We start from the raw sequence: 25,119 nt of genomic DNA, 5'->3' as shown, positions 1-25,119 counted from the left end.
GTATTGACGTTCAGCCGCTGCCGCCGCAGCCCCGCACTGACGTTCGCCGACCGGCTCCGTTGCCTCGACGTGACGTTGAGCGTCAGTCACCGCAGTCGGAGGTTGTTTTGCCTGCTCAGTCTATGCAGTCAAGGCAGTTCCGACGTGACGTCGAGCGTCAATCAACTTCAGCTGTTGTTGTTGGTCAGTCACAAGGATTTCAGTCCTTTCAGCAGCGGCGTGACGTTGCTTCCTCTGCTACTACTGCTGCTCCTTTGCTTGTTGACATTGCCTGTCAAGCGTTGCCGCCGCGGCAGGTCTCTCCTTTTCATGAGACTCGGCAGTTGTCGGACGAGGTTCCGTCAGATGAGGAAGTTGCTGATCCCCCTCCAACTGATATTCCTTTGGGGACTTTGTCAGACGGAGAGGAGCCTAAAGCTGCTCAGCCCTCTATGGACTTTAAAAAGATCATGCTGATTTTTAAGGATCTGTTTCCTGACCATTTTGTAACTGCTGCTCCTCGTTCGCCTCCGTCAGAGTTTACGCTAGGCCTAGCTACTTCGACGCCGTCGTTTACTAAGCTAGTGCTCTCTCGCTCTTCTAAGAGAGCTTTGCATTTGCTAGGCGACTGGTTGATCACCAGGAGGAGTTTGGGGAAGACAGCCTTTGCTTTCCTCCTTTTAAACTGGCTTCTAGAGCGAGCGTCTGGTATGACACGGGAGAAGTTCTCGGCTTGGGAGTTCCTGCCTCTGCCCAGGGAGACTTCTCAAGCCTCGTAGACTCTCCCCGTCGGCTGGCCATGAGACGCTCTAAAGTTTACTGGTCCTCCTCGGACCTTGATCATCTCCTCAAAGGGGTTTACAGGGCCTTCGAAGTTTTTAACTTCTTAGATTGGTCGCTAGGAGTCTTAAGCAGGAAGATCTCTTCGGCCGACCGTGATGTTTCCGTGCTTATTATGTCCTGCATGAACAAAGCCATCCGTGATGGCTCAAATGAGCTCGCCGCTACCTTTACGGCAGGAGTCCTTAAGAAGAGGGAGACTCTTTGCTCGTTCCTTTCGGCAGGAGTAACTCCCTGCCAAAGGTCGGAGCTTCTCTTTGCCCCGTTGTCATCTGCCTTGTTTCCTCAGCAGTTGATCAAGGATATTGCGGCTTCTCTGGTGCAGAAGGATACCCACGACCTGATGGCTACGTCGGCGTGCAAGGCTGCTCCTTCATCGTCTTATGTCGTAAGACCCAAGCTCGATACCCCAGCTACGAGGTTTATCCCGCCCTTTTGTGGCAGAGCCCCCAGTAGGGGAGGCGCTCGTGCCGACAGTAAAAGAGGCAAGAGGAGAGGATCCAAGTCCTCCCGTGGCAGAGTCTGACTGCCCACGTCCTCAGACAGCAGTAGGGGCCAGACTGAACAACTTCTGGCAGGCCTGGGAGAAGAGGGGTGCAGACCGAGAGTCTGTGCTGTTGCTCAAGGAGGGGTACAAAATACCTTTTGTACGGAGACCTCCTCTAGTAACAGTTCCTTTAGACCTCTCTCCCAGGTATCGAGAGGAGTCAAGGAGACAGGCACTACAACAGCAGGTGTCTCAGTTGCTAGAGAAGGGAGCGGTGGTGAAAGTCTCGGACCTTCAATCACCGGGATTTTACAACCGTCTCTTCCTAGTCTTACAATCTCCAATTCAGTACAGAAATCCCTCGATTGTGGTCGGGAAGTTCGTATGATTGGCCTTGATTTTAGTGCTGCCTTTGACCGTGTTAATCATGAGGCCCTTGTTTTCAAACTGAAACAGTTGGGAGTGGGTGGGTCGTTTCTTAGCATTATTATTGATTTTTTAAGTAGTAGATCTCAAAGAGTTGTTGTTAATGGGCACCATAGTGAGTATAGGAATGTGATATCCGGTGTTCCACAGGGTAGTGTTCTTGGCCCATTACTTTTCATACTATATACACATGACATGTGGTTTGGCCTAGAAAATAAGCTTGTTGCATATGCAGATGATGCTACTCTCTTTGCATCAATTCCATCCCCTGAATGTAGATCTGGGGTTGGTGAATCCCTTAATAGAGATTTAGCTAAAATTAGTGCATGGTGCAAATTATGGGGTATGAAGTTGAATCCTAACAAAACTCAAAGTATGATTGTAAGTAGGTCAAGGACGGTGGCTCCTCAACATCCGGATCTCAGTATTGATAATGTTTCTTTAAATTTGTATGACTCTTTCAAAATTTTAGGCGTGATTCTTGACAGCAAATTTACTTTTGAGAAACATATAAGGTCTGTGTCTTCTTCAATTGCACAAAAAATTGGCTTATTGAGAAAGTCTTTTAAGATATTCGGTGATCAATCTATTCTGAAGAAGTGTTTTAATTCTTTTATTCTACCTTGTTTTGAGTATTGTTCTCCTGTCTGGTCTTCAGCTGCTGATTCTCATCTTAATTTGTTGGACAGAAACTTACGGTCTATTAAATTTCTTATTCCTGATCTAGATATTAATCTCTGGCACCGTCGATCAATTAGTTCATTATGCATGTTGCACAAGATTTTTCATAACTCTGACCATCCTTTACATTCAGATCTCCCTGGACAATTCTATCCTGTTCGTAATACTAGGCAGGCAGTTAATTCTAATAGCCAGGCCTTCTCCATCATAAGACTCAATACTACGCAGTACTCTAGAAGTTTTATTCCAGCTGTTACCAAGTTGTGGAATGATCTTCCTAATCGGGTTGTTGAATCAGTAGAACTTCAAAAGTTCAAAGTTGGAGCAAATGCTTTTTTGTTGACCAGACGGACATGAGTCTTTTTATAGTTTATATATGACATTTTTGTTGTTGACGTTGTTAATAGTTTATATATGATATATCTCTTGACATTACTTTTTTTAGAATGATTTATTGTTAATTTGTTCTCTTCAGTTATTTATTTCCTTATTTCCTTTCCTCACTGGGCTATTTTTCCCTATTGGAGCCCCTGGGCTTATAGCATCTTGCTTTTCCAATTAGGGTTGTAGCTTGGATAGTAATAATAATAATAATAATAATAGTCCCAAAGCATACAGGAGGTTGGAGGCCAGTGCTGGATGTCAGTGCGCTCAACGTTTTTGTTGTCAAAACAAAATTTACGATGGAGACCACGAAGTCCGTCCTAGCAGCGGTCAGAGAGGGAGACTGGATGGTCTCTCTCGACCTGCAGGATGCGCACTTCCACATTCCTATACACCCGGATTCTCAACCGTATCTGAGGTTTGTATACAGGAATGTGGTGTACCAGTTCCGAGCACTGTGCTTCGGCCTCAGCCCTGCTCCTCTTGTTTTTACGAGGCTCATGAGAAATGTGGCAAAATTTCTTCATTTATCGGGGATTCGAGCCTCCCTGTACCTGGACGACTGGCTACTCAGAGCGTCGTCCCGTCATCGCTGTCTGCAGGACCTTCAATGGACGTTGGATCTTGCAAAGGAGTTGGGACTGTTAGTGAACTTAGAGAAGTCTCAACTGAATCCCTCCCAAACGATTCTCTATTTGGGGATGGAGATTCGCAGTCTAGCTTTTCGGGCTTTTCCGTCTGCCACCAGGATAGATCAAGCCTTGCTCAAAGTCCGCCTCATGCTGAGAAAAGACCGTTGCTCAGTGAGAAGTTGGATGAGCCTCCTAGGGACTCTGTCATCCCTGGAACAATTTATCTCGCTAGGGAGACTTCACCTTCGCCCTCTCCGGTTCCATCTAGACTCCCATTGGGACAAGGGCAAGACTTTGGAAGCTGTTTCAATCCCGATCTCCGAGCCAGTAAAGACGTGCCTGAACTGGTGGGACAGCAACATAAGTCTTCGAGAGGGTCTGTCCCTGGCGGTCAAGAACCCAAACCACGTGTTATTCTCAGACGCGTCGGATTTGGGTTGGGGAGCGACTCTGGACGGTCTGGAATGTTCGGGTCTTTGGACGTCGGATCAGAGGAGCCTGCACATCAACTGCAAGGAGCTGTTGGCTGTTCACTTGGCCTTGACGAGTTTCGAGAGTCTTCTCCGAAACAAAGTGGTAGAAGTGAATGCGGACAACACCACAGCCTTGGCGTACATCTCCAAGCAAGGAGGCACTCACTCCCACACACTGTTCGTCATCGCAAGGGACCTCCTCATCTGGTCAAAAGATCGAGGCATCTCACTGTTGACAAGGTTCATCCAGGGGAAATTGAACGTCTTTGCGGACTGTCTCAGTCGGAGAGGTCAGGTGATCCCCACAGAATGGACCCTCCACAAGGACGTGTGCAAGAGTCTTTGGATGACTTGGGGTCAGCCCACCATAGACCTCTTTGCGACCTCTTTGACCAAAAGGCTCCCGACCTATTGCTCTCCAGTCCCAGATCCAGAGGCGGCCCACATAGATGCCTTTCTGCTGGACTGGTCTCACCTGGACGCGTATGCATTCCCGCCGTTCAAGATCATCAACAGGGTTCTGCAGAAGTTCGCCTCTCACGAAGGGACAAGGTTGACGTTGGTTGCTCCCCTCTGGCCCGCGAGAGAGTGGTTCATAGAGGTACTTCAATGGCTGATAGACGTTCCAAGGAGTCTACCTTTAAGGATGGATCTCTTACGGCAGCCCCTCGTAAGGAGTCTTCATCAAAGCCTCCCCGCGCTTCGTCTGACTGTCTTCAGACTATCGAAAGACTCTCAAGAGCTCGAGGATTTTCGAAGGAGGCAGCCAGAGCGATCGCGAGGGCTAGGAGAGCATCTACTATCAAGGTCTACCAGTCGAAGTGGGAGGTCTTTAGAGATTGGTGCAAGTCATCATCCATTTCCTCTTCCAGTACCTCTGTAGCCCAAATTGCAGACTTTCTCCTGCATCTGAGAAATGTTCGCTCCCTCTCTGCTCCCACTATTAAGGGCTACAGGAGCATGTTGGCTTCTGTGTTCAGACATAGAGGCTTGGATCTGTCCAATAATAAAGATCTCCAAGATCTCCTTAAGTCCTTCGAGACCTCTAAGGAGCGTCGTATGTCAACTCCTGCTTGGAACTTAGACGTGGTCCTAAGGTTCCTAATGTCCGACAGGTTTGAGCCATTGCATTCAGCCTCCCTGAAGGATCTCACCCTAAAGACGCTTTTTTTGGTGTGCTTGGCTTCGGCTAAAAGGGTCAGTGAGATCCATGCCTTTAGTAAAAACATCGGCTTCTCTACAGATAAAGCCACATGTTCGCTTCAGCTTGGTTTCCTGGCCAAGAATGAACTGCCTTCTCGTCCTTGGCCTAAATCTTTTGATATACCTTGCCTGTCAGAAATCGTAGGCAACGAGGTTGAAAGAGTACTGTGCCCAGATAGAGCTCTTAAGTTTTATTTAGCTCGTACTAGACCTTTACGAGGTGGGTCTGAGGCCTTATGGTGCTCCGTTAAGAAGCCCTCATTGCCTATGTCTAAAAATGCTTTATCGTACTTTATTAGATTTTTAAATATTTAACTTAGCCGGTGAATATATAATAGCTGCAACTCTGTTGCTCGACAGACAAAAAAAACAGTAAAAACTCGCCAGCGATCGCTATACAGGTTGCGGGTGTGCCCACCAGTGCCAACTGTCGGCCAGATACCACTCTCGATGTAAACAAAGACTCAATTTCTTCTCTGTCGACGTGTCGACAAGACGTACTTTTACTCGCTGTAGAACCTGGAGTTTTCTCAACATATTTGGTGAAGTACTTCATTTTGGTTTGAGCTTTCGCAGTGCAGGTGTTTTATCTTCATCTTAAATCTTGAACTCGTTTTTGGATAGATTTAATTTTTGATGACAAAGAGAGTATGGACTTTCTTTGACTTTTAAATGGCCGACCCTTCCCTTAGACGGAAGTGTGTTTAGGCTTTTAGCAATTATCTTATCACGTTATAAATTAATTATAGATTTTCCTCTATATATTTTATATCTCACCGCCTTTATTAGGCCTCTTCGATTAACTTTCCATTTATAATACCATTTATAATAAACATAAAAATAAATTTTGATGATTTGTTTATATGCGACCTTTCCTGAGAGTAGGCGGTCCTAACTTGGAAACCGAAGTTAAACAACGTTGAGCCCTTTTCAATCGTTATAGCTTTTAAAGAGCTAATGATTTAAAACTTTTTAAATGAATATTTTTAATAAAGATTTTATGAAAGATTTTCTTTGAATAGTCTTCGTACTGTTTTCAAAGATGAACTAACGTTTAGTTTATTTATGCTACGCAGTTTGCGCTCTATCGTTACGATAGAGAGAGAGAGTATCACGGTTTCACTTTGCAGAAAGAGTAAATCAATTCTGACGTTTTGTTCATTCTTCTTTCAAAGCTTAAATGTTTTAAATTCTATTTTAAAGGAACTTTTTAATTGAAAAACCTTTCAGTTTTTTCCTTTGGTCAAATAACATGTTTTTTTGACGAAACATAATTGGGCTCTTCTCTTAGGTGCGAAATCAAGAGAGAGAGAGAGAGAGAGAGATAGAGACGGAGGGAGAGAGAGGAGAGAAAACGTTCCGTTCAAGCGGGTAACGTTGTTCTCGAGTTACTCTCGTCCCTAGTCTCTGTACGGGGAGAAAGGATAAAACGTTTTTAGTTTTATTCTCGTCCCCAGGCAATGTACGGTGAGAGATTGAAAACGTAGTTTTGAATGAACTAGTGTTTAGTCTCTTCCCCAGCCACTGAATTTTTTATCTTAAAAGATGTTTACTGTGTTTTGCTGGTATTAATGTGCTTGCATTATACGACTGATTTCGCATTTACTACCTTTTGATGAGGGTAGAATTGCGTGCTTCAGGTAGAAATCAGTAAAAGTTTCGATTTCAGTGAAATAAGTGCAAACAGAAAATCGTAGTGATAAAGTGATATTGCGCAAAGTGTTACAGTGTTGCGTAACCGAGGGTTCGTCTGTTCGTGCCTGTCGTTCACCTAGTCCGGGACCTCTTGCAAGCTCCCAAGCCCAGGGGAGAAGTAATGTCGTACGACTTATGGGTTCGAGAGGCCTTGATCAGCGAACAGACGTTCCCTCTATGGTATCGGGTGTATCTTACCAAGATCTCCCCTACCATAAGGCGAGAGAGACAATTTTCTCCTCGTCATCCGAAGGCTTTTCGCATAAGAAACCTGAAACAAGGTTTCGAGGCCCTTAAGCGAAAGTCAGTCCTTTCAGGACAGGTCCAGCGTCCTGGTTGTAGCCATTAGGACAGCTCTGACCCTATGCAGTCATCGGAAAACTGCTCGCCGCCTAACAAAAGCGTAACACAGACTCCGAGAGTCTTTTTGTTGGCAAGGTTTTGCGGTCACAGATGTTACCCTCGTCTCTTACCGCAACCATTTCCGTTGATCCTTAATGGGTTGTACGGCAAGACATGCAGAATAAGCTTGCCTCCCTTATGGAAGACTATTCTGCCGATTACAGTAGTACGTTGAGCCTAGCCGTTTATCTCATCGAGATCCTGGCTTTCAGCCAACCTAACGTTCCTTTGTGCGTCCTGGTGACGTTGGCGTAGCTAAGTCACGTCAGTCAGGTTGTTTAGAACCACACTCGATGCGGTCTCGTGTGGATTTTCAGCCACATTTGGACGTTAGGCCACTTGCTGATGCTCCTGTTGACGTTCAGGACGTTCGCTAACAATCGGAGTTGACTTGTTTTGACGCTGTGCGTCAACCTCCGCATTCTAGAGTTGTTTTGACTGCTCAATCTAGGCGGTCAAAGCAGTCTCGATTGGACGCTGTGCGTCCTCACGCACCTGTTGTTGTTGACAGTTCACAGACTGTCAAGCAGTTACATGACGTTGCATCCTGGTCTCTCTCACCTGTTGTTGTTGACAGTTCACAGACTGTCAAGCAGTTACATGACGTTGCGTCCTGGTCCGCTACTAATGCACCAGTGCGTGTGGTCTCTGCTTGTAAAGCATTGCCACCACGGTAGGTCTCTCCCTTGCTTGAGACTTAGCTATTATCGGACAAGGTTCCTTTAGATGAGGAAGTTGCTGTTCCCCCTTCTACTGATATTCCCTTGAGGACTCTGTCAGACGGAGAGGAGCCTAAAGCTGCTTAGCCCTCTATGGACTTTAATTAAATCATGCTGATTTTTAAGGATCTTTGTCCGGATCTTTTTGTAACTGCTGCTCCTCGTTCGCCTAAACGTCAGAGCTTACACTAGGCCTAGCTACTTCGAAGCCGTTGTTTTATAAGCTAGTGCTCTCTCGCTCTCCTAGAGAGCTTTACGTTTGCTAGGCGACTGGTTTATCACCAGGAGGAGTTTGGGGGATACAGCCTTTGCTTTCCCTTCTTTTAAACTGGCTTATAGAGCGAGAGTCTGATATGACACGAGAGAAGTTCTCAGCTTGGGAGTTCCTGCCTCTGCCCAGATAGACTTCTAAAATTTCGTAGACTCTCCCTGGCGCCTGGCCAGGAGACGCTCCAAGATTTTACAGGTCAACTTCACAGCTGTTTTCGAGCCTTTGAAGTTTTGCTGTACAATTATGTCATGCATAAACAAGGCTTTCAGGGATGGCTCCAATGATCTGATAGCCACGTTCTCTGCAGAGACAAGTCCCTCAGGGATGGCTCCATGATTTGGCAGCCATGTTCACTGCAGGAGTACGTAAGAGGCAAGTGCGCTCAATGTGTTCATTGTCAAGACAAACTTCGCGATGAAGTCTACCAGGCTGTCTTGACAGCATTTATGGAAGGCGACTGGATGGTCTCTCTCGACCTTCAGGAGGCATACTTCCACATTCCTATACACCCGGATTCCCAACCGTTTCTGAGGTTTGTTTACAGAAATGTGGGGTACCAGTTTCGAGCTATCGGAGATCAGAGCCTCCCTGTACTTGGACGACTGGCTTCTCAGAGCCTCTTCCAGTCATCGCTCTCTGAAGGATCTCAATTGGACTCTAGATCTGGCCAAGGAATTGGGACTCCTAGTCAATTTGGAAAAGTCACAGCTGGTCCCATCCCAAACTATTCTCTATTTAGGGATGGAGATTCACAGTCAAGTTTTTCGGGCTTTTCCGTCGGCCCCCAGAATAGATCAAGCCCTGCTCTCCATCCAGAAGATTCTGAAGAAAGAACGCTGCTCAGTCAGGCTGTGGATGAGTCTGGTAGGGACGCTGTCATCCCTGGAGCAATTTGTATCATTAGGAAGACTACACCTCCGTCCTCTTCAATTCCATCTGGCTTTTCACTGGAAAAAGGACAAGACGCTAGAGGCGGTCTCGATCCCGATTTCCGAAAAGATAAAGTCTTGTCTGACTTGGTGGAAGGACAATATCAGCCTAAGAGAGGGTCTTCCCCTGGCAGTTCAGATACCCAACCACGTTCTCTTCTCGGACGCATCGGACTTGGGCTGGGGCGCGACGCTGGACGGTCGGGAATGCTCAGGTCTGTGGAACTCGAGTCAGAGGAGCATGCATATCAACTGCAAGGAGCTTTTGGCGGTTCATCTGGCCTTGAGAAGCTTCGAGTATCTCCTTCGAGGCAAAGTGGTGGAAGTAAACTCGGACAACACCACGGCCTTGGCGTACATCTCCAAACAGGGAGGTACCCACTCACTGACGTTGTACGAGATCACAAGGGACCTGCTCATCTGGTCAAAAGATCGAGGCATCTCCCTAGTAACGAGGTTCATCCAGGGCGACTTGAACGTCCTAGCAGATTGTCTCAGTCGGAAAGGTCAAGTAATTCCAACCGAATGGACCCTCCACAAGGATGTGTGCAAGAGACTTTGGACGACTTGGGGTCAACCCACCATAGATCTCTTTGCAACCTCGCTGACCAAGAGGCTTCCAATCTATTGCTCTAGTCCCGGACCCAGCAGCAATACATATACAGTGAACCCTCGTTTATCGCGGTAGATAGGTTCCAGACGCGGCCGCGATAGGTGAAAATCCGCGAAGTAGTGACATCATATTTACCTATTTATTTAACATGTATATTCGGACTTTTAAAACCTTCCCTTGTACGTAGTACTGTTAACAAACCACCCTTTAATGTAAAGAACACTTAATGCATGTACTACAGCACCATAAACTAAAACAGGCACAAATATTAAAGGCGATTTTATATCATGCGTTTCCTAAACACTTAAAAAGCACGATAAAAAATGGCAACCAATGTTTTGTTTACGTTTATCTCTGATTATAATGAAGAAACAAACGCATTTACACATCTGTGTATAGGTTAGTTTTTGCATCAATTATATTGATTATTCAGTACAGTATGTTGATTTGGTTATTACTAATGTTTTACTTAATTTTTCTTACGACTTCCAAATGAAATGGTTTTCTTTATGACGCCGCCTGAAACGACGGCGTCATAACGTACGTTCAGTTAACAAACTAAGGAATTTAACGCCATGATGAAAGGGATAAATAATGATATTACAGTAAAAGCTTTTATAAAATATGTTATTACAAATATTATTTACCGTATCTATATAAAATCATACATACGTAGCAAAGCAGGAAAACAATCTACGAGAGAGAGAGAGAGAGAGAGAGAGAGAGAGAGAGAGAGAGAGAGAGAGAGAGAGAGAGAGAGAGTTGTTTTACATACGTAAATGTAAATTTTAAACAAACAAAAAAAAGCCCCATTTCATATAAAATAGATTACAAATATTTTACTTTATCATATTACAGTAGTCTGTATAATACTGTAAAGTTCAGTACAGTATGTTGTTGTTATAGTCGTGGTGATGAAATTCTCACGAAACAAAAACACGCCATTTGATTACAACAGCTGATTCATCTCTCTCTCTCTCTCTCTCTCTCTCTCTCTCTCTCTCCTCCTCGTGTTATACAATACTTACATTTAGATGAAGAAACTAAATTAGTTTTCTTAGTGTCAATTAAATACGAAACGAAAAAATTAGGCCGAGTCTACATCCATTTCAATCATAGCTAAAAATACGGCATCCGATTTCATCAGCAAACCACTATTTTTTGGGAAATATCATTTTATTCTAGAAAATTGCCACTCTTTAAATAGTTAATTGCACATTAAGAAAGCGTGTACTTTTGTTTTTAAATTTCGGGTGTGTTTTAAAAATCGAGTATTGTTGACTTCTTTTTGTTTTACTTTTGGCTGTGATTAGATCAGCTGTCATCTAGCTGCCGCTCTTGAGTGTGTACGAATACACTAACAAAGTATCATTTATACCATTTCTTAACTTATTCAAACCGTCTACAGTATACAGTTGATATTACATAAGCACCAATGTGTTATAACCTATCATATTTTTTCGGTTATTACATTTAAACCCCCCCCCTCTCTCTCTCTCTCTCTCTCTCTCTCTCTCTCTACCTCTCTCTCTCTCTCTCTCTCTCTCTCTACCTCTCTCTCTCTCTCTCTCTCTCTCTCTCTCTCTGTGGGCTACTTTTCACTACCTCCCATTCCTTACCTCTCTCTATCTCTCTAACAAATGATATCTTTGTTGCTCCTCAAAGTTTCATTTATATTGAAAATCGATCATGATTCAATTTTCCTTACTTTCTCCAATCTCGCACCATCGGTCACATCGCGGTATTTTCGATATTTCAGGAAAATCCGCGATATATGTATATACATGGGTTATGAAAAAAATCCGCGAAGTGGTGAATCCGCGATGGTCGAACCGCGAAGTAGCGAGGGTTCACTGTAGATGCCTTCCTCCTAGATTGGTCACATCTGGATCTTTACGTATTCCCACCATTCAAGATTGTCAACAAGGTACTGCAGAAGTTCGCCTCTCACGAAGGGACAAGGTTGACGTTAGTTGCTCCCCTCTGGCCCGCGAGAGAATGGTTCACCGAGGTACTTCGATGGTTAGTAGACGTTCCCAGAAGTCTTCCTCTAAGAGTAGACCTTCTACGTCAGCCACACGTAAAGAAGGTACACCAAAGCCTCCACGCTCTTCGTCTGACTGCCTTCAGACTATCGAAAGACTCTCGAGAGCTAGAGGCTTTTCGAAGGAGGCAGCCAGTGCGATTGCTAGAGCAAGGAGAGCATCTACCATTAGAGTCTACCAATCGAAGTGGGAAGTCTTCCGAGACTGGTGCAAGTCAGTTTCTGTATCCTCGACCAGTACCTCTGTAGCCCAAATAGCTGATTTTCTCTTATACCTGAGAAAAGGACGATCCCTTTCAGCTCCCACTATCAAGGGCTATAGAAGCATGTTGGCATCGGTCTTCCGGCATAGAGGCTTAGATCTTTCCAACAATAAAGATCTGCAAGACCTCCTTAAGTCTTTCGAGACCACTAAGGAGCGTCGTTTGGCTACTCCTGGGTGGAATTTAGACGTGGTCCTAAGATTCCTCATGTCAGACAGGTTTGAGCCTTTACAGTCAGCCTCCCTGAAAGATCTCACTCTTAAGACTCTTTTCCTGGTATGCTTAGCCTCGGCTAAAAGAGTCAGTGAGATTCATGCCTTCAGCAAGAACATCGGATTTTCGTCAGAAAAAGCTACTTGTTCTCTGCAACTTGGTTTTCTAGCCAAAAATGAGCTACCTTCTCGTCCTTGGCCTAAATCTTACGATATTCCTAGCTTATCGGAGATCGTAGGCAATGAACTAGAAAGAGTCTTATGCCCTGTTAGAGCTCTTAAGTTCTACTTAGCTCGTACTAAACCTTTACGAGGCCAATCTGAAGCGTTATGGTGTTCGGTTAAGAAACCATCCTTGCATATGTCAAAGAATGCTTTGTCATGTTTTATTAGATTGTTAATACGAGAAGCTCATTCACACTTGAGTGAGGAAGACCGATCTTTGCTTAAGGTTAAGACGCACGAGGTTAGAGCTGTAGCAACTTCCGTGGCCTTTAAGCAAAATAGATCTCTGCAAAGTATCATGAACGCAACCTATTGGAGAAGCAAGTCAGTGTTCACGTCATTTTACTTAAAAGATGTCCAGTCTCTTTACGAGAACTGCTACACACTGGGACCATTCGTAGCAGCGAGTGCAGTAGTGGGTGAGGGCTCAACCACTACTATTCCCTAATTCCATATCCTTTTAATCTGTCTCTTGAAATGTTTTAATGTTTTTATGGGTTGTCCGGAAGGCTAAGAAGCCTTTCGCATCCTGGTTGATTTGGCGGGTGGTCAAAGTCATTTCTTGAGAGCGCCCAGATTAGGGGTTTGATGAGGTCCTGTTGTATGGGTTGCAGCCCTTGATACTTCAGCTCCTGGGGGTCTGTCAGCATCCTAAGAGGATCGCTGGGCTCCGTAAGGAAGACGTACTTACAAGGCAGAGTAATCGTCTAAGTCGACTTCCTTACCAGGTACCTATTTATTTTGGTTTTGTTATATTGATAACTGCCAAAATGAAATAAAAAACTCTTAGCTTATACGATGTAAACATATTTAACTCTGGTCTCTACCCACCTCCTTGGGTGTGAATCAGCTATTATATATTCACCGGCTAAGTTAAATATTTAAAAATGATATTTTAATTATAAAATAAATTTTTGAATATACTTACCCGGTGAATATATAAATTAAACGACCCTCCCTTCCTCCCCAATAGAGACGCAGTGGGATGAGAAGAAATTGAGTCTTTGTTTACATCGAGAGTGGTATCTGGCCGACAGTTGGCGCTGGTGGGCACACCCACAACCTGTATAGCTATCGCTGGCGAGTTTTTACTGTTTTTTTGTCTGTCGAGCAACAGAGTTGCAGCTATTATATATTCACCGGGTAAGTATATTCAAAAATTTATTTTATAATTAAAATATCATTTTTAATCTGAGAGGCACATTCTCATTTAAGTGAGAAAGATCGTTGTTTACTTAAGGTCAAGACGCACGAAGTAAGAGCGATAGCAACTTCCGTGGCTTTTAAGCAAAACAGGTCTCTGCGAAGTATTATGGACGCGACCTTTTGGAGGAGCAAGTCGGTGTTCGCTTCATTTTACTTAAAAGACGTCCAGACTCTTTATGAGGACTGCTACACCCTGGGTCCATTCGTTGCAGCGAGTGCAGTAGTGGGTGAGGGTTCTACCACTACATTCCCTTAATCCCAATATCCTTTTAATCTTCTCTTGAAATGTTTTTAATATTGTCTTGGGTTGTACGGAAGACTGGGAAGTCTTTCGCATCCTTTTTGATTTGGCGGGTGGTCAAATGTCGTTTCTTGAGAGCGCCCAGATTAAGGGTATTGATGAGGTCCTGTTGTATGGGTGGTCGCCCTGGATATAACAGCTCCTGGGAGTCTTTCAGCATCCTGAGAGGATGGCTGGGCTTCGTGAGGAAAGCGGACTAATAAGGCAGAGTAATCGTCAGAGTCAGCTTCCTTACCAGGTACCTTTATTTATGTGGGTTTTGTTATGATATAATTGTCAAAAACTCATGAGCATATACGCCTTTATTGTATTAATACTGGTCTCTACCCACCACCATGGGTGTGAATCAGCTATTATATATTCACCGGCTAAGTTTAATATTTAAAAATGATATTTTGATTATAAAATAAATTTTTGAATATACTTACCCGGTGAATATATAAATTAAAGGCCCTCCCTTCCTCCCCGATAGAGACCCAGCGGACTTAGAAGAACTGGAGACCTTGACAGGTATATGCGGTATCTGGCCGATAGTCGGCGCTGGTGGTCACACCCGCAACCTTCATGGCGATCGCTCGCGAGTTTTTGGTATCTGTCGAGCCGTCCGAGACGTCAGCTATTATATATTCACCGGGTAAGTATATTCAAAAATTTATTTTATAATCAAAATATCATAAGGCCAGTAAAAATTTTCTTGAAAGGAATGACCTGATACTGTTCTATATAAATTGTTGATGAAAAATGTCTTTGACAAGGAATGAGTAGATAATGTAGTTTACAAACTGCTAATAAAAATGTTCTTGACAAGGATAAAGTGGATACTCTACTATAAAAAATTTCCTCGACAAGGTTATAGTGGCTATTGTACTACAGTATAGCCTATAGACTTTTGATTTTTTATGTTGTTCCTAATTATGGGATTATTTTCAATACATTAATTTATCATTTGTTAATAGTGTAAATAACTACAGGATATTACTTTATACAGGCACTATCAGATGTCAGTGAAACAAAATGTTGTCCGAAGATGAGGCGCTGTTACAACTTGACCGAGAACTTGACGAGAGGATGCGTAACTTATGTAGAAAAGGATCCATTGCAGTTAAAATAGTCACTGATAAGGTGAAGAACAGTTTTATTGTATGGATAATCTCATTGCATTTGTTCAGTGTTCTTTATAAATACCACTTAAAAGATATCTTTGGCTTATTGTCAGCTTTTATCTTTTACTTTGCTCTCCAAATTCAGGCCTTATGATGAAGTTATGTTTTTTTGTACTGTTACCTCCTATGAGTATGCTGTTGGAGGGCTAAAATTAAACTGTAAATTCCTCTGATTAAATGAAAATGTGTATCATTGTACTCTATGTTGAAGTTATTTTCAAATTATATATCAAGTGGTCTTATCAATAAATATTTAGTTATTGTTATTTGAAAATTTGATTTTTAAATATTTAACTTAGCCGGTGAATATATAATAGCTGCTACTCAGCGGCTCGACAGAAAACACACTCAAAAACTCGCGAGCGATCGCTATGAAGGTTGCGGGTGTGACCACCAGCGCCAACTATCGGCCAGATACCACTCTTGCATGTAAACAAAACCTTCAATTCTTCTCTGTCGACGTTGACGACAAGACGTATCATTACTCGCTGTAGAACCTGGAGTTTTCTCAACATATTTGGTGAAGTACTTCATTTTGGTTTGAGCTTTCGCAGTACAGGTGTTTTATCTTCAACTTAAATCTTGAACTCGTTTTTGGATAGATTTAATTTTTGATGACTTTGGATTGTTTTTTGGACTTTCCTTGACTTTAAAATGGCCGACCCTTCCCTTAGTACGGAAGTGTGTTTAGGCTTTTAGCAATTATCTTATCACGTTATAAATTAATTATAGATTTTCCTCTATATATTTTATATCTCACCCGCCTTTATTAGGCCTCTTCGATTAGCTTTCCATTTATAATAAACATCAAGATAAATTTTAATGATTTGTTTATATGCGACCTTTCCTGAGAGTAGGCGGTCCTAACTTGGAAACCGAAGTTAAACAACGTTGAGCCCTTTCAATCGTAAATAACGTTTACAGAGCTAATGATTTAAAACTTATTAAATGAATATTTTTTAGTAGATATTTTATGAAAGATTTTCTTTGAATAGTCTTCGTACTGTTTCAAAGATGAACTGACGTTTAGTTTATTCATGCTACGCAGTTTGCGCTCTATCGTTACGATAGAGAGAGAGAGTATCACGGTTTCACTTTGCAGAAAGAGTAAATCGATTCTGACGTTTTGTTCATTCTTCTTTCAAAGCTTAAATGTTTTAAATTCTATTTTAAAGGAACTTTTTAATTGAAAAACCTTTCAGTTTTTTCCTTTGGTCAAATAACCTGTTTTTTGACGAAACGTAAGTGGGCTCTTCTCTTCGGTGCGAAATCAAGAGAGAGAGAGAGAGAGAGAGAGATAGAGACGGAGGGAGAGAGAGGAGAGAGAACGTTCCGATCTTTATCTCGTCCCAAGCGAGTAACGTTGTTCTCGAGTTACTCTCGTCCCTAGTCTCTGTACGGGGAGAAAGGATAAAACGTTTTTAGTTTTTAGTCTCGTCCCAAGGCACTGTACGGTGAGAGATTGAAAACGTAGTTTTTGAATGAACTAGTGTTTAGTCTCTTCCCCAGCCACTGATCTTTTTATCTTAAAATATGTTTACTGTTTTTTTGCTGGTATAAATGTGCTTACATTATACGACTGATTTCGCAATTATAACCTTTTGATGAGGGTAGAATTGCGTGCTTCAGGTAGAAATCAGTTTTATTCATACCTAATGTGAATTGTTAAAAAATTTGATTTCAGTGAAATAAGTGCAAAACAGAAAATCGTAGTGATAAAGTGATATTGCGCAAAGTGTTATCAGTGTTGCGACCGAGGGTTCGTCTGTTCGTGCCTGTCGTTCGCCTAGTCCGAGACCTCTTGCAAGCTCCCAAGCCCAAGGGAGAAGTAATGTCGTACGACTTATGGGTTCGAGAGGCCTTGATCAGCGAACAGACGTTCCCTCTATGGTATCAGGTGTATCTCACCAAGATCACCCCTACCATAAGGCGAGAGAGACGATTTTCTCCTCGTCATCCGAAGGCTTTTCGTATAAGAAACCGTGGAACAAGGTTTCGAGGCCCTTTAAGCGAAAGTCAGTCCTTTCAGGACAGGTCCAGCGTCCTGGTTTTAACTATTAGGACAGCTCTGACCCTATGCAGTCATCAGAAGACTGCTAGCCGCCTAAACAAAAGCGTAACACAGACTCCGAGAGTCTTTTTGTAGGCAAGGTTTTGCAGTCACAGACGTTACCCTCGTCTCTTACCGCAACCATTCCCGTTGATCCTAAATGGGTTGTACGGCAAGGCATGCAGAATAAGCTTGCCTCCCTTATGGAAGACTATTCTGCCGATAAGTCCGTTGAGCCTAGCCGTTTATCTCATCGAGATCCTGGCCTTCAGCCACCCAAACGTTCCTTTGTGCGTCCTGTTGACGTTGGCGTAGCCAAGTCACGTCAATCAGGTTGTTTAGAACCACACTCGATGCGGTCTCGTGTGGATTTTCAGTCGCATTTGGACGTTTGGCCACTTGCTGATGCTCCTGTTGACGTTCAGGACGTTCGCCAACCATCGGAGTTGACTTGTTTTGACGCTGAGCGTCAACCTCCGCATTCTAGAGTTGTTTTGACTGCTCAGACTAGGCGGTCAAAGCAGTCTCGAGTGGACGCTGTGCGTCCTCACGCACCTGTTGTTGTTGACAGTTCACAGACTGTCAAGCAGTTACATGACGTTGCGTCCTGGTCCGCTACTAATGCACCAGTGCGTGTGGACTCTGCTTGTAAAGCATTGCCACCACGGTAGGTCTCTCCCTTGCTTGAGACTCGGCTATTGTCGGACAAGGTTCCTTCAGATGAGGAAGTTGCTGTTCCCCCTCCTACTGATATTCCCTTGAGGACTCTGTCAGACGGAGAGGAGCCTAAAGCTGCTTAGCCCTCTATGGACTTTAAATAAATCTTACTGATTTTTAAGGATCTTTGTCCGGATCTTTTTGTAACTGCTGCTCCTCGTTCGCCTAAACGTCAGAGTTTACACTAGGCCTAGCTACTTCGAAGCCGTTGTTTCATAAGCTAGTGCTCTCTCGCTCTTCTAAGAGAGCTTTACGTTTGCTAGGCGACTGGTTTATCACCAGGAGGAGTTTGGGGGAGACAGCCTTTGCTTTCCCTACTTTTAAGCTGGCTTATAGAGCGAGAGTCTGATATGACACGAGAGAAGTTCTCGGCTTGGGAGTTCCTGCCTCTGCCCAGATAGACTTCTCAAACCTCATAGACTCTCCCTGGCGCCTGGCCATGAGACGCTCCAAGATTTTATGGTCGACTTCAGAGCTATTTTCGAGCGTTTGAAGTTTTGCTGTACAATTATGTCATGCATAAACAAGGCTTTCAGGGATGGCTCCTATGATCTGACAGCCACGTTCTCTCTGGCAGCCATGTTCACTGCAGGAGTACGTAAGAGGCAAGTGCGCTCAATGTGTTCATTGTCAAGACAAACTTCACGATGAAGTCTACCAGGCTGTCTTGACAGCATTTATGGAAGGCGACTGGATGGTCTCTTTCGACATTCAGGAGGCATACTTCCACATTCCTATACACCCGGATTCCCAACCGTTTCTGAGGTTTGTTTACAGGAATGTGGGGTACCAACGAGCCCTGTGCTTTGGCCTCAGTCCTGCTCCTCTCGGGTTTACGAGGCTCATGAGGAATGTGGCAAAATCCCTCCATCTATCGGGGATCCGAGCCTCCCTGTACTTGGACGACTGGCTTCTCAGAGCATCGTCCAGTCTTCGCTGTCTGCAGGATCTACATTGGACGTTGAGTCTGGCCAGGGAGTTGGGACTTTTGGTCAACCTAAAAGTCCCAACTGATCCCATCCCAGATTATTCTATTTTTGGGGATGGAGATTCGCAGTCCAGTTTTTTTTCGGGCTTTTCCGTCTGCCACCGAATAGAACAAGCCCTGCTCGAAGTCCAACTAATGCTGAAAAGAAAACGTTTGTTCAGTCAGGAGTTGGAACAGTCTCGTAGGGACTCTCTCATCCCTGGAGCAGTTTGTCTCACTAGGGAGACTACACCTTCTGCCTCTCCGGTTCCATCTAGCCTCTCACTGGAACTAGGACAAGACGTTAGAGACGGTATCATTCCCTGTCTCCGAACCAGTAAAGGCATGCCTGAAATGGTGGGACGGCAATATCAGTCTGAGAGAGGGACTATCCCTAGCAGTCAAGAACCCAAACCACGTGTTGTTCTCAGACGCGTCGGATTTGGGTTGGGGTGCGACCCTGGACGGTCGGGAATGCTCGGGTCTGTGGACCTCAAGTCAGAAGAGCATGCACATCAACGGCAAGGAGCTATTAGCAGTCCACTTGGCCTTGATGATATTCGAAAGCTTCTTCGAAACTAAGTGGTAGAGGTCAACTCAGACAACACCACAACTTTGGCGTACATCTCCAAGCAAGGAGGCACACACTCCTTCACGCTGCTCGAGATCGCAAGGGACCTTCTCCTATGGTCAAGAAATCGAGGCATCTCCCTGTTGACGAGATTCATCCAGGGGGACTTGAACGTCTTGGCAGACTGTCTCAGTCGGAGGAGTCAGGTGATACACACGGAATGGACCCTCCACAAGGACGTGGGCAAGAGTCTTTGGGCTACTTGGGGTCAACCCACCATAGACCTCTTTGCCTCCTCGTTGACCAAAAGGTTACCAATCTATTGCTCTCCAGTCCTAGATACAGAAGCAATCCACATAAACGCGTTTCTACTGGATTGGTCTCTTCTGGACTTATATGCATTCCCACCATTCAAGATAGTCAACAAGGTACTGCAGAAGTTCGCCTCTCACGAAGGGACAAGGTTGACGTTGGTTGCTACCCTCTGGCCCGCGAGAGAGTGGTTCACCGAGGTACTTCAATGGCTGATAGACTTTCCAAGAAGTCTTCCTCTAAGGGTAGATCTGTTACGTCAGCCCCACGTAAAGAATGTCCATCAAAGCCTCCCCCGCTCTTCGTCTGACTTCCTTCAGTCTATCGAAAGACTCTCAAGATCTCGAGGCTTTTCGAAGGAGGCAGCCAGTGCGATTGCAAGAGCGAGGAGAGCTTCTACCATTAGAGTATACCAGTCGAAGTGGGAAGTCTTTTGAGACTGGTGCAAGTCAGCATCTGTGTCCTCGTCCAGTACCTCTGTAGCCCAAATCGCAGATTTTCTTTTACATCTGAGAAAGGTTCGCTCCCTTTCAGCTCCCACGATTAAGGGCTACAGGAGCATGTTGGCTTCGGTCTTTCGACATAGAGGCTTAGATCTTTCCAACAATAAAGATCTCCAAGATCTCCTTAAGTCTTTCGAGACCTCTAAGGAACGTCGTTTGGCAACTCCTGGATGGAACTTAGACGTGGTCATAAGGTTCCTCATGTCAGACAGGTTTGAGCCATTACATTCAGCCTCCCTGAAGGATCTCACCCTCAAGACACTTTTCCTAGTGTGCTTGGCTTCAGCTAAAAGGGTCAGTGAACTTCATGCCTTCAGTAAAAACATCGGTTTTTTCTACAGAAAAAGCCACTTGTTCACTTCAACTTGGTTTCCTGGCCAAAAAATGAACTGCCTTCTCGTCCTTGGCCTAAATCTTTTGATATTCCTTGCTTATCAGAGATCGTAGGCAACGAACTGGAAAGAGTATTATGTCCTGTTAGAGCTCTTAAGTTCTATTTAGCTCGTACTAAGTCATTACGAGGTAAATATGAGGTATTATGGTGCTCAGTTGAGAAACCATCATTGCCTATGTCAAAGAATGCTTTGTCATATTTATCAGATTTTTTAATACGAGAAGCTCATTCTAACTTGAATGAGAAAGACCGATGGTTGCTTAAGGTTAAGACGCACGAAGTTAGAACTATAGCAACCTCCGTGGCCTTCAAGCAAAATAAATCTCTGCAAAGTATTATGGACGCGACTTTTTGGAGAAGCAAGTCAGTGTTCGCGTCATTTTACTTAAAAGATGTCCAGACTCTTTACGAGGACTGCTACACACTGGGTCCATTCGTTGCAGCGAGTGCAGTAGTGGGTGAGGGTTCTACCACTACATTACCCTAATTCCAATATCCTTTTTAATCTGTCTCTTGAAATGTTTTTTGGGATGTACGGAAGGCTAAGAAGCCTTTCGCATCCTTGTTGATTTGGCGGGTGGTCAAAGTCATTTCTTGAGAGCGCCCAGATTAGGGGTTTTGATGAGGTCCTGTTAGTATGGGTTGCAACCCTCTATACTTCAGCTCCTGGGAGTCTTTCAGCATCCTAAGAGGATCGCTGGGCTTCGTGAGGAAGACAGACTTACAAGGCAGAGTAATCGTCTAAGTCAACTTCCTTACCAGGTACCTATATATTTTGGTTTTGTTATATTGATAACTGTCAAAAACTCTTAGCTTATACGCTGTAAACTTAATTAACTCTGGTCTCTACCCACCGCCTTGGGTGTGAATCAGCTATTATATATTCACCGGCTAAGTTAAATATTTAAAAATGATATTTTAATTATAAAATAAATTTTTGAATATACTTACCCGGTGAATATATAAAAATCAAGGCCCTCCCTTCCTCCCCAATAGAGACGCAGCGGGACGAGAAGAATTGAAGGTTTTGTTTACATGCAAGAGTGGTATCTGGCCGATAGTTGGCGCTGGTGGTCACACCCGCAACCTTCATAGCGATCGCTCGCGAGTTTTTGAGTGTGTTTTCTGTCGAGCCGCTGAGTAGCAGCTATTATATATTCACCGGGTAAGTATATTCAAAAATTTATTTTATAATTAAAATATCATTTTAATTTTTCAACAGGTTAAAACTATCTCATCAGAATTGTAAAGTATTTATATGTCTGAAACTGGCCAAAGAAATATATATGTCCTCTTACACTTTTCATAATAAGTTTTATTCTTTTTACAGGTTATCAAAACCAACCTACCTGAGAATAATGGATCAAGCAGAATAAATTCCCCTTCAAGTAGTGGTAGCCAAAGACAAAGAGAAAGTGATGATTCTCATGCAGTTGGTGGCATTGGATTAAACAGAGTCTCAGAGCAAATTTTAAGAAAAGATGACCATGTTAATACTTTGGATATTTTAGATAAAGACGATAAAAAACAAAGTCTTTCCACCGTAGATGAAAATACTCTCTCAGAAGTTGTTGGAAATACTGAATCAACCGAATGTCATCCAAATAAGAAGGGCGAGGCTGTTGAATTCTCTGAGAAAGCAAATGACGAAGATTTGGCCGACCTGGATGAGGGGCAGGATGCTATATTTGACGACTTTCTTGACCAGTCAACCAAGATTCAAATAAAATCGTTGAGAAGCAAAGTGTCAAATTTGACAGAAGTTTTAAATGTCAAACAGGCAGAATGCAAAAAACTTGTAAGTTGATTTTTATACTTTATTAACACGTATCAAGGAAATATATTTCGTATTTCAGCTTTCTGTCTTTATTACAGATAGATAGTAGGGTATTTTTTTTTAGTCTTTTCTCTCATAACTTTAGATAGGTTACTGTGGAAGCAATAACTTTTCTCTTAAATTCTTTTCCTGTATTTATTATATCCATCACAAATATTCTTCATGTGTTTTTGTCGTGGTACAAAGCTAATGCTTTACACTTCTGATTATTTCAGGGATTTTTCCCCAATATTCATATACTACATGCTTCTAAATGCAACCTTGTTGACAGGAAATATATATGCTTTCAAGTCCACACATGTTGACAGGAAGTTTAAGATAAGATTTCCTTCTTGCTCTTATATTAGCCCATTCATAGTGCCAACGTGGTACCTCCGTATTGCAAAATATACAGTATCTTAATAAGCATATGAATGCAAATGTCATTTTTCTTTGATTTGGTCGCTGGCTTTTTAGCACCTCGTTACTACCGTAGTTTGTGTCACTGGAATTTTGAGAGATTGGACAACACATTTTTTATTATTCAAAATCATTTTGCTTACAGATAGCCAGGTGGAGGTTATCACTTTATTATAGTAAATTAGAGACTGAACAAGGCTTTGTAAAACCCAAATATGTTGATTAAAGTACTACAAGTGTGTGGTATGTATATAGTAACGGTAAGGATTGCAATTTGGAAGAAAAGTATGCAGTGTCAGGGTTATTCAGAGAAAGAGATTTTAGTTTGAAGACTGCAAGAGAGCTAGAAATAATGAGGTAGATCAGGTCCTAACCGGTGTTGCCAAAGTGACGGGAATCTTTTTAGTCCTGGCAGATTCAGAAATCGTTTTGGGGATTCCAAACTGTCGTATCGGGCTGTGGGAAATCTGATGGAATTTAAAAATAATTAATCAGTATTAGAGCTGTTTTTGTATGAAACTTTAGAAACTTTTGATTTTATAATTCAAGTGCTTTCTAGATGATTTTATCAGACAGTTTTATAGATGAATATGGGGAGGAACTTTACAGAGTAATCATGATTTGGAACATGGTATGTACATGTTAGAAATCTGACCATCAACACACACACACACACACACACACACACACACACTCTCTCTCTCTCTCTCTCTCTCTCTCTCTCTCTCTCTCTCTCTCTCTCTCTCTCTCTCTCTCTCAAACATATATGCAGACTGATGCATTGTCAGAAAAAAATAATTGAACTATGACCCAGCAGAGAAAAGCTCCATTAAAAGAAGTAAACAACTGATTACCCTTGTAAAAGATACCTGCTTTTAAATGATATACCGAATGTAACAACTCTTGAGAATTGCTTGCTGATTCTTAAGGTGTGATTGGTCACCTGATCATTTTAAAAACAGTTCGTTTGTTTTCAGCATAGGTTACTAGTGAAATGGTCTCTGTGCTATCTAATTTTCATGTGTTTTTTTCCTCTGTAGAAATGAGTCCAAATTATCATCATCATCATCATTATTATTATTATTATTATTATTATTATTATTATTATTATTATTATTATAATTACTATTTGCTAAGCTACAACCCTAGTTGAAAAAGAAGAAGGCTACAAGGCAAAGGGCTCCTACTGGGAAAAATAACCCATAAATAAATAAATAAAATATAAGAAAAGTAATGAACAATTAATATAAAATATTTTTGTTCCGTAACCGAAATACAAACCACGCTATTTACATTGGGTTTACCTTTAAGCGCAGCTGAAATGGCGAGCCATTAGAATTTAACGAGGGTGTATTACCCCCGCGCTAGTTAGCGGGGGGTAGGGGAGTCGTAGCTAGCTACCCCTCCCCCCCTCACTCACCGGTGAAGCTCACTTTCACTTTTGGCTCGGACTGGGACAGACGTCTCTGTCTTTGTCCTCGCTTGGCAGCCATTGTTTGTTTTGTCTTTACTTAATCACTTACTTTTCTTTTGCTCAATATATATGTAAACATTTTTTTCATGTTTGTATATATATTTGAGTATAGAAATCAGTAAGTTTCCTTTTCAGAGTTTTGTGTTGTGTGTGTAGTGTACGATATCTCCGTGGAGCCCTCGGCAGTTTAGGCCACCACGGTGTATTTTTATGGGTCGCGATCGAGTTTGACTTCGGTCTTTCTCTCTCTTTCTTGAGGTCGTTCACCCTTTTACTACGTTACTACGTCTTTGTAGCTTCCTTCCCGTGTGGGGGGGTTGCTACGCCGTACGTTTTGTCTCAATTAGTTTATGAATCTAATTGTATTTGTTAATTTTTCAGCTTTGTAGAACGATTCCTTTCGGGGTTTTCGTTCTTTCTTTAGTGTTCATTCATTTTTAAATTACATAATTACATAGTTACATAATGATAATTGTTATAATTCTGTGTTGGTTACAGCTCTCCGTCCGTGAGTGTAAGTGGTTGTGAGGGCACGTGCTTGTTGTGTAATTCTTGTGTTCCTTTCCCTCGGGATTCCTCTTCGGAGCCTTCCCGGGGGAATGAATATGTACTAATGATTTTTGTTTTATTTTTTTACAGTTACCGATCTAGTTCGTTTATGTAATATGGCTACGGTGTGAGCTGTCTTGTTGAGGCCTGGGGATTCGGCTGTTGCTGCCTCCCCACTTGTATTTTCGTCAGGGGCGT

The 25,119-nt window shown here is 43.0% G+C and overlaps 1 protein-coding gene across 1 annotated transcript in view; it reads left to right on the top strand.

Moving 5' to 3' along the window:
- Positions 1-25,119, top strand: part of LOC137631016 (testis-expressed protein 9-like) — a 104,846-nt gene that overhangs the window by 16,195 nt on the left and 63,532 nt on the right. Inside the window, exons 2-3 of the mRNA XM_068362563.1 lie at positions 14,974-15,107; positions 21,993-22,460. Coding sequence (XP_068218664.1) covers positions 15,000-15,107; positions 21,993-22,460 — 576 coding nt within the window. The 5' untranslated portion in view covers positions 14,974-14,999. The remainder of the gene's footprint in view (positions 1-14,973; positions 15,108-21,992; positions 22,461-25,119) is intronic.

Source organism: Palaemon carinicauda, chromosome 39 (genome assembly GCF_036898095.1).
Source record: "Palaemon carinicauda isolate YSFRI2023 chromosome 39, ASM3689809v2, whole genome shotgun sequence".
In the NCBI taxonomy this organism is placed as follows: domain Eukaryota; kingdom Metazoa; phylum Arthropoda; class Malacostraca; order Decapoda; family Palaemonidae; genus Palaemon; species Palaemon carinicauda.
The sequence above is the reverse complement of the archived record's forward strand: the minus strand, read 5'-3'. Positions and strand labels throughout refer to the sequence as shown.